Here is a 14,749-nt window from a genome sequence, read left to right on the forward strand (position 1 = left end):
CCTACTGTTGCTAAATCTTGGATGACATGAAAAAAACCTCAAGTGGAATAACTAGTAGATATCATCAGTAGATATATCCTAAAAAATACACAAAACACTTGTATTCATTTGTATTTTTTAAATATTTATATTATTATAGCACTTTGAGATTCACTATGAATGAAAAGTGCTATACAAATAAAATGCATTATTATTTATTATTTTATGTTTAACAATACCTGAGCCATGAATTTCAGGGGTTTTATTTTCCTCAAAATATATAGATAGAGTTTTGGTTGAAAGTCTGATCCCTTGTCTTTTTCCACTGCTGGACTTTGGCTTATCTGAATCCATTTTGTCTACCAGCACTGGACCACTGGTTTACACTTTCACATACATTTATTTGTAATATTAATAAGTGATGAGGACATACACAAGTTGTTCTTTAGTTTTGACTTGCTTTTTCAGCCTGCGACTCAAATTGACTGTATTTAGTCTCATCCTGGCATCCGGACTCGTTAAAACGTCCTCATGACTGTTCATTTTTCAGTAACAGTTATTTGAGGTGACAGGTGCTGATTGGATAGTTGTTTGTCCACCCAAAGACCTGATATGATATAAATTAACTCTGATGAGAGTGGCTTTATATAAACTCTAGCACAGTGTTGATTTTTACACTCACTGACAATTTTGCTGTGGGAGCCACCAGAAACAATGGAGGAACACAAACACAAATGAATACAACCAATAATAACATTTTAATTCATAGTTTTTCAATAGGTAATTATAGGTTGTGTGAAATGATGAATCATCATGGATCAATGAATCTGAGTGTGAATCTGCACTGTGTTAGAAAGCAATTGGGCCAATACCACTAAAGGCTGAAGGATATTATATTCATGTCAGTGGAGGGTGAAGCCACTTAAAGCTCAGCTTACCAATTCTTTATTTGCGGAATAGAGTTTACCACCTTTTTAGCCATAAATCCTTATTAATTCCTTGGGCAAGTCGGCACTTACCATAACTTTGCCTAAGCGAGTCCAAAATTGATCATGCAGCTAGTTTTATTCATTAGGAAAGCAAATATGACGCCAAAACAGCCACACGTCTATTTGGAAACCATATCTACACACAAAATCACATCAGAGCAGCATACAGAACCAATGTTGCCTCTAAGATGATCAGTTGGTGACCTAGGCTACATTTAATAGTTTATCAAACAGACCAAACAGTAGGTCTAATACGTGAGTTGCTGTCATTGCTTCACTTTGGTTCACAATTTGGTTTGATCTTGTAGCGTTTTCTTTATCAGTATAAGGCAGAGCAAAGGTCAAACAAAAATTGCCAGAAATCTATAAGCCACATCAGGTGAGAAATTTGTGATAAATAATTTATCACAGTGACCAAATAATATCTTGTCGGGCATTGCTCCACACATTTAATTTATGAGCAGGTTTGGAGGTTTTGGTGGCAAATGACATTAGATACATGGAGTTTGGCAAACCTTACTGTTTGATGAGTAGGTTTTATCTCCCAGTCCCTCAGTGTGGATGAGATGTGAGGTGTGAGGTGTTCAGTGGAAGTCAGATTCCACCACTAGAGTTCTCTCGGTGGTGATCAGCTCTGCTCTGCTGGCGCTGTGTTTACCTCCAGCCCAGCGCTGCACTGTGGCCAGCTGGACACAAACCACCATCCACAGTCTAAACTAGCCCGGAAATACAAATGTAAGCTGCCTCGACCTCAATCCTTCGCGGATTTTCTACAGCGTTGTATGTTAGTGACACTGAATCAAAGGTAAGTTTGAATTTTATTGTTATGAAAATTGAATAGCTTCAATGACAGCACTGCGGCTAGCTAGCAAGCAGAGGCGCTAGCTACGTTAGCTGGCCGAACCTGCCTTTCCTATCCCATGATGGAGGATTGTGAACATGGCGCCCTCCAAAACAAACGATTAGCTAGTTAGCCGATGGTGTTTCGCTAATTTGTCACGGTGCTTTCTTTACACTGTGCATCAAGTTTACTCGACACATTTACTAGCTTGTCACACTGCTTGTAAGGACTGTTCAGGTTCGCTGACAAGTTGGCCAGGTTTGTCAAATGTGTCAGCTAACGTAAGCTACGTAACAAAGCTAAGCTAACTAATGTTAGCCCGATAGCTTGTTTGCCAGCAAAGCTCGGTTGTATGCGCTAGTGTGGGGGAATATGTTACGATATGTTATATAAGCACTGTAAATGGCTTCATTTAAGATATTTGGTTAAAAGTAGAATCGGTCCCTTTGTCTAGGCAACGTTAGGTAGGACGTTAGCTAGTTGGCTAGTAGCTAAGCTAACTAACTGGCTAACTCCCCCGTGGCCTTCCACTGCTGTCCCTTTGTTGCCAAATCTACGAGTTGTGTTCAATGTCTCATCTGAAAATAAGATTTATTTTGAAGTACACAATTATAATGTACTGATGCAGATCTCATGTCCCAGAAAACCTCGTTTGGTCTCATCCCACCAGTGTCAATCTGCTGGCTATTAGCTGGCTAACGCTGGATGGCAGAAGTCCATGCTGAAATCTTTGGACAGCATTGGCATCCACCAAAGAAATGTCTCACGACTACTGTCAATGTCTGGAATGTTACAACTAGCGAAGATGCTGCTCCTTTGGAATAGAAGGAGACATCAGATATTATTCTGAGGAGGAAACAGTTCCTTTGTTTACCCTGGGAGCCACAAACCATCTCTCATCCTCTCATCCTGTGTTGGCTGTCTTTAATTGGCCCCCAGTGCAGCTCACCTTGCCTAATTGATTGGGGAGCATGGTGAGGTTCAGAATCTGTTGTCCTGGCATCATGTAGTGTGAGGTCTCTGGAGACAGGGGTGCAGGCTACTGGCTGTGTGCCAGGCAGCGGTGGCTGTGTTGTGGGCATGCCAGCCCAGCAGATGCATAATGAAGGAAGGAGAACCGAAGTGGCCCATGCTGCTTTGGCATCATGGCACAGGTGGCCCTCATTCACACCTACTGCGCTTGGCATAGCATAGGGGGGTCACATTACTCACTGTCACCTCCATGCTCCCTTCTCGTCTTTCTCCTTCAGCGGTGTTGAGAGGCCGGCTGAAGGCTGTAGGCTGCCTGATTTACTTTCTAGTCCTACTGTAGCTCACTCAGGCAAAAAACCTGTAGTGTTTAAAGTCATCATGAAATTAAAAATGCCTTTTCACCTCGTTAGTTAATTCTCTGTATCATATTGTACACCTATGTAACAATAAATTCCCCAAATTTATAAAGTTTACTTTTACTTCCTGGAAAACGGCGTATTTTGAGCTGTAACTTCATGGCGTTCCAGTAGCCGTACATAGAAATTCCAACCAATAATATTCAAGATTATGAGCAAAGCATTTTTGAACAGTCCCTCCCTACGTTGTCCCATCACATCATCTATTTCAACCCGAAATTAATCAAAGCAAGACACAAGGAAATGCTGTTTCCTTGTGACTTTTAATTAGTAATAGAAATAGAAAAATTCAGGAATTCAGATGGTGGAACTGTGTGTTTTAGCAAAGACTAGCTTGTAATCTTATTGTCAGTTGTCGCCTATACCAGCCTATAGCGGAGCAGGATATGGCACAATAGGCTTTAAGGAAAGGATTTTGTAAGTGTTGCCCAATGTGAAATCAAAGATCAGAAAAATCAGAAAACTCCAGCTCTGACCATGACCAGCTGACTGCATGTCTTGTGTTGATTTGAGTTTAGTTGCATTTATTCTGATTTGCTCTCATCCCAACATGTGTTGATTAATCTTACATGCTCACTGTCACTCTCAACCACAATTTACACTTGCATGAGAAAAGTGTTAAAATGAACATCCTCTCTCAACATCCGTTATTGCCTCTTCTGCCACAAAATGCACTAAAGCCAGGCTTCTTCCTTAGTGTAAAAATGCTGTAATCATTATTATGGTTAGCTCTTGGCTGTGATTTATGAAAGTGACATCTTAAGTTTCACGGATGCTTAAGAAGAGAACTGCATAAAATTGGATTTGAATTTTTCAAGATATTCAGAGTAGGCCAGGCCTATGCACTGCAGTGGAGAGGCAAACCAGTATAATTCCAGTCCTTTGAAGGTTTTTAAGAGTGTCTCTTGTCAAATTCCCTCTGGCTTTTTCTAAGCTTCCATCATCACTGCATTATTTGTTTTGCTCTCCACAAGGCAAGGAAGGAAATGGTATTAGGTATTAAGGATGACCTCCTAATGACAGCACTTCATATTATGAATCTCTCTCTATTGAAAAGTAATAAATGAAATCATATCTGGATTTTAAATATCGGGTCTTTAGGCAGAACATGAACTTTCAGCCTAAAACGATTCCAGTAGCTCATGATGGTACGGTGAATTCTTCACGTAAGCCCGGCCCTGTCCTAATGGGTGGTTGTAGCTTTAGTTTAGTTTATTTTATGTTACCAATTTTAAAACATAGCCTATGGCATATGAAGAAAGATTGTCAAGGATAGTAGGAAAACATCTTGGGCTTGTTTCAGTTGTGGTCCTTATTGTTTCAAATCTACCACACATGCCATTTGCTGACGGCCTTTATCCAAAGCACTGCCATGAGTGCACAAACTTTGGGTGTCGTTGGAAACAAACCCCTAACCTTGGCAGTGCTAGTGCCATGCTCTACCTATTTTGCTATGCAGGTTTACAAGCAAGTATATTAGATTTTGAGGGATTTGCTTTGTGCTGCTCAGTATGATCCAGCTTCTGTTTTATCTGGGAAACAGTGGAGCTGTATTAAAATGGCTCAGCCACAGTATTCCTTTAGGGCAAGACGTCCTCAGCAAGTTTGGACTTGGATGTCTTAAAGACATTCTCCCATGTTAGGATTGACCAACATGTATACAGCAGAACTCCAGCAGACAGTCTTTAAGACTGTTGGTTTTCAGTCACAGTACTTGTTTGGCTACTCTGGATGGCCAGAAATGGCCTAGCCTATATCCAATGCAGACATGTACCATTCCCTCCATGCAACATGAAGGGACTGGTAATAATTGCATTGAATACTTTAAAAATGAGTTGGAACGGTCGAAACTTTTGACTGGACAAGCGCCAAATGGATAAATCAGTAAGTGTCTCCCATCTCCAAGGCTGGTAACTTTTTGCGACGATTGCTTTTGAATCCCTCTGTTCGACAGTTTTTGGTCTTTGCCTGTACTCAAACTTTGTCCCTGCTGGCCACCGTACTTCCTGATTAGCTGCCTGTTATACTGCTCTACACAAAGCGGTAGCGTCTAAACTTCAGTTTCACTGGATAACAAAGTAGCCTAACGTTAGTTGAACATTGATATCAAAATGCAAAACATTCTAACTTCAACTGTGTGCGTGTGAGAGAGAGGGTACATAAAAGATGGTACTTATGCTGTCTTGTAATTTGAATTCCATTCCAGTTAATGATGAATTGCAAATTTGACCCATTGTATTGGCCTAATTCAGTGAGTAGCCTAAGTTTCAATTTCAGTTAATAGACAGTGCCTGATTCAGTACACAAAGTAGCATTAAAAATGGGTTGGGTGAGACATCTCTATTAAACATTTTTATAAATTATTTTGGCTGGTTAAAAATAATTCTTGGCAGGTACATTTTGTTTTTAGTTGGCCAGCTTGGCAGGTGAGCCAATTGTATTTGTACATAAAAGCATGTATCACCTGACGTTTTCAGCCCTTTTGAAGCTTCGCTGAGAAAACATTGTTTTTAAGTCTACTCTTAAGCCATGACATCGACACTGTGATGTTGTGTGAATCTGTTGAAAAATTATTTTCCCTGAGTTATAAAAACTACGACCCAATTACCACCACTACCATTACTACAAGTAATGTTACCACCACCAGTACTACTACTCCCATTACCACTACATTACACCACCTCTCTTACTACTACTACTGCTACTAGTACTACTACTACTACTAAATGATGTGGCCACTTATCTGGCTTTTTGTTTATATCTGGTGCGATAAATCAAGCATACTTCAAATTCAGTTTTTTTTTTTAAACCAATCTTAAGTAAGCCTACCTAAAAATGCCCAGGCCTCTAGGTTAGTTTGTGGAGTCCTTGATATTCCTCTTCTCTTTCCTTTTTATTTATGGAATGAGAAGGCTGTTTTGAGAAAAAAAACGTCGGCTGATTTCTATTTCTTCTGTTCCCTGAAGGTCAGATGAATAAGGAAATCATGTCGCGTGTGGTGAAGAAGAGGCAGGCGGACCCCAAGGTGGTCCAGTACGTGTGGGCGGCCATTGAGGTTATACGCAACCAGAAACAAATCGCAAACATGGACAGGATCTCCAAGTAAGTCACCACAGACTAGACAGACATAATGCCCTATTTTTGAACGTTTTTATTTTTATTTTTTTAATAGCATTTCTGCTTACATGGTAGGTAGGGGTTCAGCGTCTTGCTCAAGGACACTTTGACATGACACATGATTATTGATGGACCTCTTTGGTTACCGTGTCTGTATTCACCAGGCCCTTGCTTTTATACTGTACAGCAGAGGGAGACTGGAAAGCTGGGAGACAGCAAGAGGGGTTGACGTGCAAAGAAGTTTGTGAGATTCATACCTACAGCATTTTGAGTACATGGTATGCGCTTTGGCCCACTGAGCCACCAGGATGTATATTTTGAGAATGAGAAGTGAAAATGGGAAGTCCTCTTGCTTTGATATTTTGTTTGGCATCTCACGTCTTTCAGAGAAGTAGGCGGACACGAGGAAGGGGATGAGAAACACAACGAAGCAAGGAAAAAAGCAGGAAACGGCAATCTATTAGAAATGAATGGGAGTTGTGTGTCCAGAAACCTCTTTAATTCTTAAAAAAAAGCTCAAAAAACTTCAACCAGAAAATCTGGGTTAAAGCCTTGATGTTGGCAAGCATCTGCCCTGCTGAAGTGCCCTTGAGCAAGATACTGAATCCCTACCAGCTCCCTGACCTGGGCAAGAGAAAAGGAATTTCCCCCCGGGGATCAATAGTAAATCACAGTATCACAAAAGTATCACATTATTATGGCAGGACCTTCATTGGCAATGTAAGAATAATAATAATCAAAATCGTTATGTACAGTAGACATTCAGGCTAATGTTTTTCAAGGTTACCGATCCGAACACTGAAACTACTGGCCCGTTACTGTGTCCGAGCGTTTTGATGCTGCCACTTTGAGATTTTTTTTAGATTCACTTTATGCTAATTCAACTCAGTTGTCTGCATGACTAGGAAATTCTCTGCATATTTTGCAGGAGACCTTGCTTTTTGCCGTATCATGACCTAACCACGTCCACCGTTCTGGACAGTGAGGCGGAAACCTTTGCATTCTTCTTCTGCCGTATTCTCTCTCCTTCTCTCTGCTCTTCCTCTACGACAGGAGGCTTAAACATTTTTAGTCCTAAATCTAGCTAGCTAACTAAAGTCCTTTCTGTAACCTGTTGCCGTCCTGACTGACTGTCTGAAGGAGTAGCGATTGCAGTGAAGACGCCGCTTGTCTGTCGAGCCAACTTGAACGCGATCACAGAATAAAGCAGTGATGATGTTGCTACGTAATTGGTCCAAACGGCCTTCTTGGCATTCTGCATGCTTGACCGCAAAGAGGAAAGCGCTTTCCGAGATAACCATGATGATCATTCTGTCATATCATTTCACAACCAAACCATCCAAATATAGGCTATTTTTGATCACTGGCCAAGCGGGCCAGTAAAAATCGATATTTGCTGGCCCGGAGCTCTGAGTGTGTTGTGTCCACTGTCCACTGGGCAAAAGGCCACCAGGCAAAAGGCGATGTCAAGCCCTTTTGTAGGAATATCAGAAACGTCTGAGGTGATTTGAAGCAGCACAATGATGACATGACGGGAGAAAACAGGTCCACACACACATAACAATGACTAGAACCATGTATACACAGACCGTTTCTCAGGTAGTGTTTTTGTTAGGCCACTCAATCTGCAGGCCACTCTTCAGTGTCTGCAGATAAATGCAGCGTGATAAGTCTCTAATACAGCTTGAGAGGTTTTAAAAAAGTTATTTTTTCAGTCCATTCCTTTTCTCATGAGAAGTCAGCCATGTTCTAATAGGGCTCTTTTTATTTATTTATTTTTTTGTGGCGAAATTGGTGTGAAATTGTATTCTAACTGGCATTGAAAAGCCCTTAAGAAGTTTCCTAAAGTTGCCTTTTAGCCTCAGTAGGTCTTGCTAGGCTCTTTTGATTTTGGTGGAATGTAAATGTTGGTACAAAGGCAAGGCTAGCTTATGTTGCTTTGAGCCCTGTTTGCACTCAAGGCCATACAGGAGGGCGATCAATAGGCGGATTGACAACTGCTCGAGATCTGACATTCTCCAACTGCTTTTCACTCATTGTCATTCTGGCCGTGAAGTCAGCCAGCCCATATTGCAGTCCGCATCCGTAGAAATCAGGCCTCGATATAAAATCAGCAGCAGATTGCAGTCGTGACACTTTAGCTATTATGGTTTTAACTATGGGGGGCATCACCGTTGTTCAAAGTACACAAATGGCTGACAAATCATTCACAGCAGACCTTGCTGATCAGTCAATCCTGTCAGTTGGCGGATGGAGCGGGGGGGCTAAATGAAACACTTAGCACATCTCATACGGCGAGTCGGCGAGTACCTTGGGAGCTGGCCGCTTGCCAAATGAACACCAGTGAGCGGCTGTTGTCATGGCAATGGAAAGCAGCGGCATGCAACGGATGGCCCAGCCCTCCCGCCCCCCCTTCCAGTCCCACGCCGGCTTAATTTCACCAAACGGGCTTTGTGGCTTAACGGGTGATGACTTTGACTCTGTGGAAATAGCGGAGAATTAGAATAAAGTCGGTGAGGCAGAGGAGAATAATTGACCGCCCTCTCTGCCTTGGAGGGATATGTAATCTCCTCATGAAGAAGGGTCAGTGCCACAGCAATTTGGCTTTTTAAATCAATTAGCTAATCAGTAACTTAGCTAATCACTAATTAACCAATAAGTAGCTCTGTGTAACCAACTTTAAAATGTGCTTAATGTTGTTTCTATCACATTTACTTCTTTTTTTTTTCAATTATCACAGCAGCAAACTGGACAAATGATAAACAACATAAAACACTACAATAACACAGTAATCGCAAACATTCCCCACCCACCCACCATACAAATCAACATTAGGCACAGTAAGCAATAAAAAATTTGAAATACCGCTATAATACTACAGAACGTCCTGCCCCCATGTGCAGTATATACAAGGAAGATATTGTGCAAATCTATATCCACATATGCTTATATTGACATATAGTGTTTGTCTACATCTTCATTGTCTTTGTTAGCATGAATTACTGCTGCAACAAGGCTGCTATCACTACGGCTGCCACCTTGCACCCCTCAATTACTTTTCCGTCCACGCCCACCCAGGTACCTGAGCCGTGTGTTTGGCATGCACCCTAAGGAAACAGCCAGACAACTAAGCTTGGCTGTGAAGGACGGCCTGGTGGTGGAGACCTTGACCGTTGGCTGCAAGGGCTCCAAGGCCGGCATCGAACAGGAAGGCTACTGGCTACCCGGGGATGAGATGGTAAGCTCAGTAACCCCATGACATATTAGGGCCTCAGAGGCCGGAGTAACGGCATATTTATTACCAAAATACCGTTATTCGTCATAAACGGTCAGAGAATTATTAATTTACATTTTAATCATGTAGCTGGCGCTCTCCTCCAGAGAGACTTGCCATGAGTGCAAAAGCTTCAATTCCTAGTTTGCAAACATTACTAGCAACCAATAGTAATTAGTGAAGGGGTGTTTGTGCGTTCACACTGTGAGCAACATGATCAACAAATCACTGGAAGTCCATCCATTTCCTATAGAACTGAGTGACCAGGGAAACTCGACCGATGTCAGCCGAGGAAAGTTGGCCATGGCTTAACTTGTTGCGGTCATCAGCCGTCAACAGCCAATCAGATTTCCACACTTCCCTGTTTCCCTACCGATGAGATTTTGTTTCATGAACAATAGTTCAAAATGGACGAGAAGTTGATTACAGCCATTCAAAGTTTCCCAGGTTTCTACAACTTTTATTTGAAAGACGACAGGAATAAACGTAAAAAAACCCAAAAAAAAACAAAAACCAAACGGTTGTTGTGGTCGATGATAAGCTCTGAAGTCTTTTTTTTTTTTTTTTGTTAATGTTACCTAATTAGTGCTTGCTAGCTAGCCAAAACAATGTAACATTATGAAAGACAACACCAAAGCAGCAAAAAAATACATGATTTGCCACAAGACCACTACAAAGATTCACTTGGAGCGTTTTGCACCGCCCATAATTGGTCAGAATAGAGAAACCAATCAGCCAAGTTGCTCGCAGCGTGAACACAGACTCACAGCACCCAACATTAGAGGGAACAAATATTACTGTGTCCCTAGAATGATCAGGGACGATGGAGAAGTGCTAAGTAAAGAAATAAGACCCAGAGAGAAAAAGTAGAAACGTTTCCCATACTAAGTCAAAGTGGCGTTTTGGCCCCATCAAGGACTGTAATTAAATAGTTCTATGCAAATGGAAAAGTGCTATGCCAAGATGGAGAAGGGCCATCCATTAAACATGTCAAATTACAACACATAATTTCTTTTTGAATAGCCCCTTTCAAGACATCTTGTAGTTTTTGAAGTCATCTTTTGGCTTACTCAGACAGCCTTGTTTCATCCAGCTTTGTGTTATTACTGTTTTTTTCCCTTTTCATTTGAAGTCCTTTTTTTATTTCCCCCTTATTTCCCTTGTTATTTGGAAGGAACAGTGCTTTGTATTGTAATGTTCTCATCCAACACTGTCACAGCGGCTCTGCGCCGGCTTGCGATTTTGCAGCACCACCAAGTAAAATTTCCAAACATCCAATCCTCACTTTATCACTAAAGTAGGAGTAGCACAGTGCTCCAGCACAACCTGCCGAGGATTATTTTATATCTTTTACTGTCTATAATGCAAGAGCACATTATGTATTATTATACATTGATAATATTAAGTGGCATTAACATAACATATTTGGTAGTTGATTTCATTCCGGTGTTTTTTGCCCAGTGGGATTCAAACCCCTAACCCTGGTAGTTTTATTAAAGGACCTTCATCGGTGATATGTGAGGAATTATAATTATGTAGGAATATCAGAAGTGCCTGAGGTGATTTATAGCAGCATAATAATGACATGATAGAAAAAATGCTTTTGCTGCAAACATGAAGTTCTAATATTAGCTGCTGCTCCCCTTAAAACACTGGTTTGGACATGCACATACCCTTGCACAAAACACATTGTACTAGACTAATTCATATCCTAGCAAGGCGTATCTCTCAAGTCACTGTATCCTAGGTTATCTGTGGTGGTGGCAGGCCAAAACATGCATCATGGACAGAAGCATGCACACACAAGCACTTTTAACAAATCCGATGGGGGAAGCTATTTGTAGTGGGCCTTTCTGCAATGACACCCCACACAAGTCTATATGGAAAATGCTGTTAGTCTCTCAGGACATGAAACTGTTGTCCAGCGGAGCTCAGGTCATTGTAGCAGCAGGACTTTTAAACACTACTCTTTGAATCACTTGCAATCACAGGAGCCGAAAGCAGAAGGAAGCAAGGTAAGGGCTGCATTGTTGTTTTCAAACTTGGGGTTTGTTTTTATTGGATCTCTCTTAATTTCTTTTCCTCTCAACTAACATCATTCTGTGAGAAATCAGTTCTGCCACATGCAGTGCAGTCAGGGATTTGAGTGAATCTTTTTATGCAGGATGCAAAAAAAACAACAGCACATGTTCTGGTTAGTGACAAGATGTAGGCTATATAAAATAAAAAGCAGGCCTTCTGTGCCACAGGTGAGAAATTCAATCTCCTCGCACAACGTAATGCTTGTGAATGAGTCTGCACCTTAAATTAGACAACTCTTTTAAAGATTGCACAATGCGAAAGCTGAAAAGAATTAAAAATATTTCCATTTGCAAATCACTGCACACAGGCCTACAGTACCATAGTAAAAACACTGCCAGAAACTACTTGCTGACATGACATGTAAAAAGCTTCATGAAAGTCCATTGCAGCGCTGTGTCTACGTGGCCACATTTCTTGCGGAATTGATCAGTGATCTTCATTAAATATTTGCTTGCTACTTATCTACAGATGTGCCGTTGCTTGATAAAGACACAACCACCAAGTAACCTAAACAGCGTCAAGGATTACCTGGTACAGCTCAAAGCTGTATTCATTCCTTGGCTTTGCACTTAGAGACTATATCAACCACAGTTAAACAACAAGAATAAGTTTCAGTAATCAGTGTCTGCTAATTGACTCATGTCTTTATGTGAGATGACAAGCAATGCTAGCATAGCCGCAGGTTGGTAGCAAGCATCTATCAGTGTGCGTTTGTAGTTCTTGTAGTTGTTTAGTTGTAGTTCTCCTCAGAAGCGTGTTCTACTCTGTGTTCTTACTTCTGTCTGGCATGCTCTTTTTTTATTTGATAAAATGGGGGTGGAGATAGGGAGGGAGATGGGATCGGGTTGTGGTTTGTGTGGTCATACTCTTTAGTTGTCTTCATGCCTGTCACTAGTAATGTAGCTGACCGGTTCTTTCAGGTCAGCAGTCACTCCAATCAAATCACTAAAGTTTGTGTCCATGAGAAGCATGGTAAAGCAATTACTCCTCCTTGATGGAGGCTAGTTCTCTCTCTGTAGGTGCCTGGATTCAATCCAACTGGCATGTGTGGTGTCCTTGTGTTGACCTCAGGAATATTTGCCCGCAGAATTTGCACACTGAAAATGGTGCAACCAAATTCTTGAGAATAAGTAGAAATACGCTAAGGCCTCAAGTCATATTGGATTTAATCCAGGTTTACTCAGCATTATTTTTAGATTTTTTTTTTGTGAATTCACACCTTGATTTTTGCATTTTTAACATGTTTTTAGTTCATAAAGGAAAATGGTTGGAGGGTTTGTTGCCTATTTGAAAATGCGAGGGTGAAACTAATTTGAATCTGCAGGCTTGTGATGTATGATGATGAAAATGATTTTGCAAATGTGATGATGCACTTGGTGGCAGTTGAAAAGAGTGTCTTATATACGGCAAAAGAGGACCCAAATAAACAGACCCAAACTTCTTCTCTATTATTCCATTTATTAATGCAATACATCATACTATAAAGCAAGGAATCTCTGTATGTGTGTCCTTCGCATATCTCGAGAACCGTCCGTCCGATCCGCTTCACACTTGGCGGGTGTATTGCTGGGGACCCAAGGACGTGCAGTGTCGGATTGGACATGCGACACGTTCAATATTAATAAACTTTGAATAAACAAGCGAACAGCACTCTGTGCAGCAGCGGGGCTCAAAGCAAGCGACTGGAAGCGCAGTGTCGAGTGTGAAGTTGTTTGGATGAGCGGTTCTCGAGAAAGCTGCAAGCAGCAATACCGGAGGCCAAGCAATCGGCCCGTTCCAGACAGGCATGTTTTGAACGGGCGCTGCACTAGTGTTTCTAAATGGAGGATTCTCTCAGGCTAGTCAGCAGTTTACAGACCAGTTGCCGTTATCTCCATTGGATGCTTGAAACTGTCCACTCAGTCATAGCCAATTACAGGTCTAGAACATCTGGGAATGTATAAATCATTTTAGAATTTGCAGGTCTGGAATGTCTGGGACGTATGGGAAATAATGCTTTCCAAATACACCTGATTGCAAAGATAGCAGTTTTAGAACCACATTTTGCCTGTTGTGACAGTTGCCCTTCTGTTGGTGATATTTGAGCTTAAGCTACAGAGTGATATGGCACTGTTGACAGTGATATTGGCCAGCCACTATCAGCATTGCTTTGAACACTGGCCTGACCAGTCAAGAAATGAAGGTCTGAAAAAGGTATGGGATTTTAAAATGAAAAATTTGTAGGAATCATGGTAATCTTTTCTGGATGCTGGGAACTCAACTACAGCAGTGCACACTCAGTCAAAGGTCGGGGTCCAGTTTATGTGGGCCTTAAGACTATGCTGGACGCCAATGAAGCAAGGCACTTCTAAAAGGCACAAGACGTGATGAATCCTGGGGATGTTTTGTGTAGGTCATTAGACGGCACGCTAGTCCCGCTGCTCAGCCTTGCTCAGCTCTCTGGCATGTCCCAGCTTGACACTGACACTGCAGAGCTGTTCAGAGCTGTTACCAGAGTAAGGAAGCAGTGGGAAGGCAGCGAAAGGCAGCCAACCCTCTGGCTCCCTCAACTCCTCCTCTATCACTTTCCAAGTCTCTGCCTTTGTTGGCAGCTTTTTAGTCGAGGCCCAATTCTCCCTCCAGAAAGCACAGAGGCATTTCTCAGATGTAAGGGGAACTCTGTGATTTTGAGCCCACAAACAGTTTCTTTTTGACTTTTTTTTCTCCTTTGGCTTTTGATTTTGCCTTGCAAATTTGAGATAGGACTTAAATGTGTCTGAACTTTGGCTGAACTCGACTGTATTATGATTGTAACTTAGATTTGTCATGGAGTTTTGAAAACGTTCCTATGTTTCGCTATTTTTTCATAGGCATCATTAACGCAAGCTAAAGCTGGTACTCAAATAACATATCAGTGTAATAGTATCTGTGTGGCTTTGGCCCATTTCTGGCATCCCTGCTACTGTCAAAGCCCGGTCTGCCAAAACCACAGACACAGCGTCCTTGGCTCCAAAGAGCTCCTGCCTTTTGAAGTCAGCCACTTTTCATTCATCAGACAGTGCAACAACAGGGAAGTACCTCTTGACGCTTGACAGAACAC

The 14,749-nt window shown here is 41.6% G+C and overlaps 1 protein-coding gene across 4 annotated transcripts in view; it reads left to right on the plus strand.

Annotated features, from left to right (window-relative positions):
• Window positions 1-1,657: 1,657 nt before the first annotated feature.
• Window positions 1,658-14,749, plus strand: part of zmynd11 (zinc finger, MYND-type containing 11) — a 39,202-nt gene continuing 26,110 nt past the window's right edge. For 3 of the 4 annotated variants that reach the window (XM_071924941.2, XM_078287923.1, XM_071924942.2), the window contains exons 1-4: window positions 1,658-1,773; window positions 6,164-6,299; window positions 9,393-9,552; window positions 11,580-11,603. In XM_071924941.2, the coding sequence (XP_071781042.1) occupies window positions 6,169-6,299; window positions 9,393-9,552; window positions 11,580-11,603 (315 nt within the window). In that variant the 5' untranslated portion in view covers window positions 1,658-1,773; window positions 6,164-6,168. The remainder of the gene's footprint in view (window positions 1,774-6,163; window positions 6,300-9,392; window positions 9,553-11,579; window positions 11,604-14,749) is intronic. The other variant, XM_071924944.2, reaches the window with a different exon arrangement.

The sequence above is a fragment of the Centroberyx gerrardi genome, chromosome 13 (genome assembly GCF_048128805.1).
Source record: "Centroberyx gerrardi isolate f3 chromosome 13, fCenGer3.hap1.cur.20231027, whole genome shotgun sequence".
Classification (NCBI taxonomy): domain Eukaryota; kingdom Metazoa; phylum Chordata; class Actinopteri; order Beryciformes; family Berycidae; genus Centroberyx; species Centroberyx gerrardi.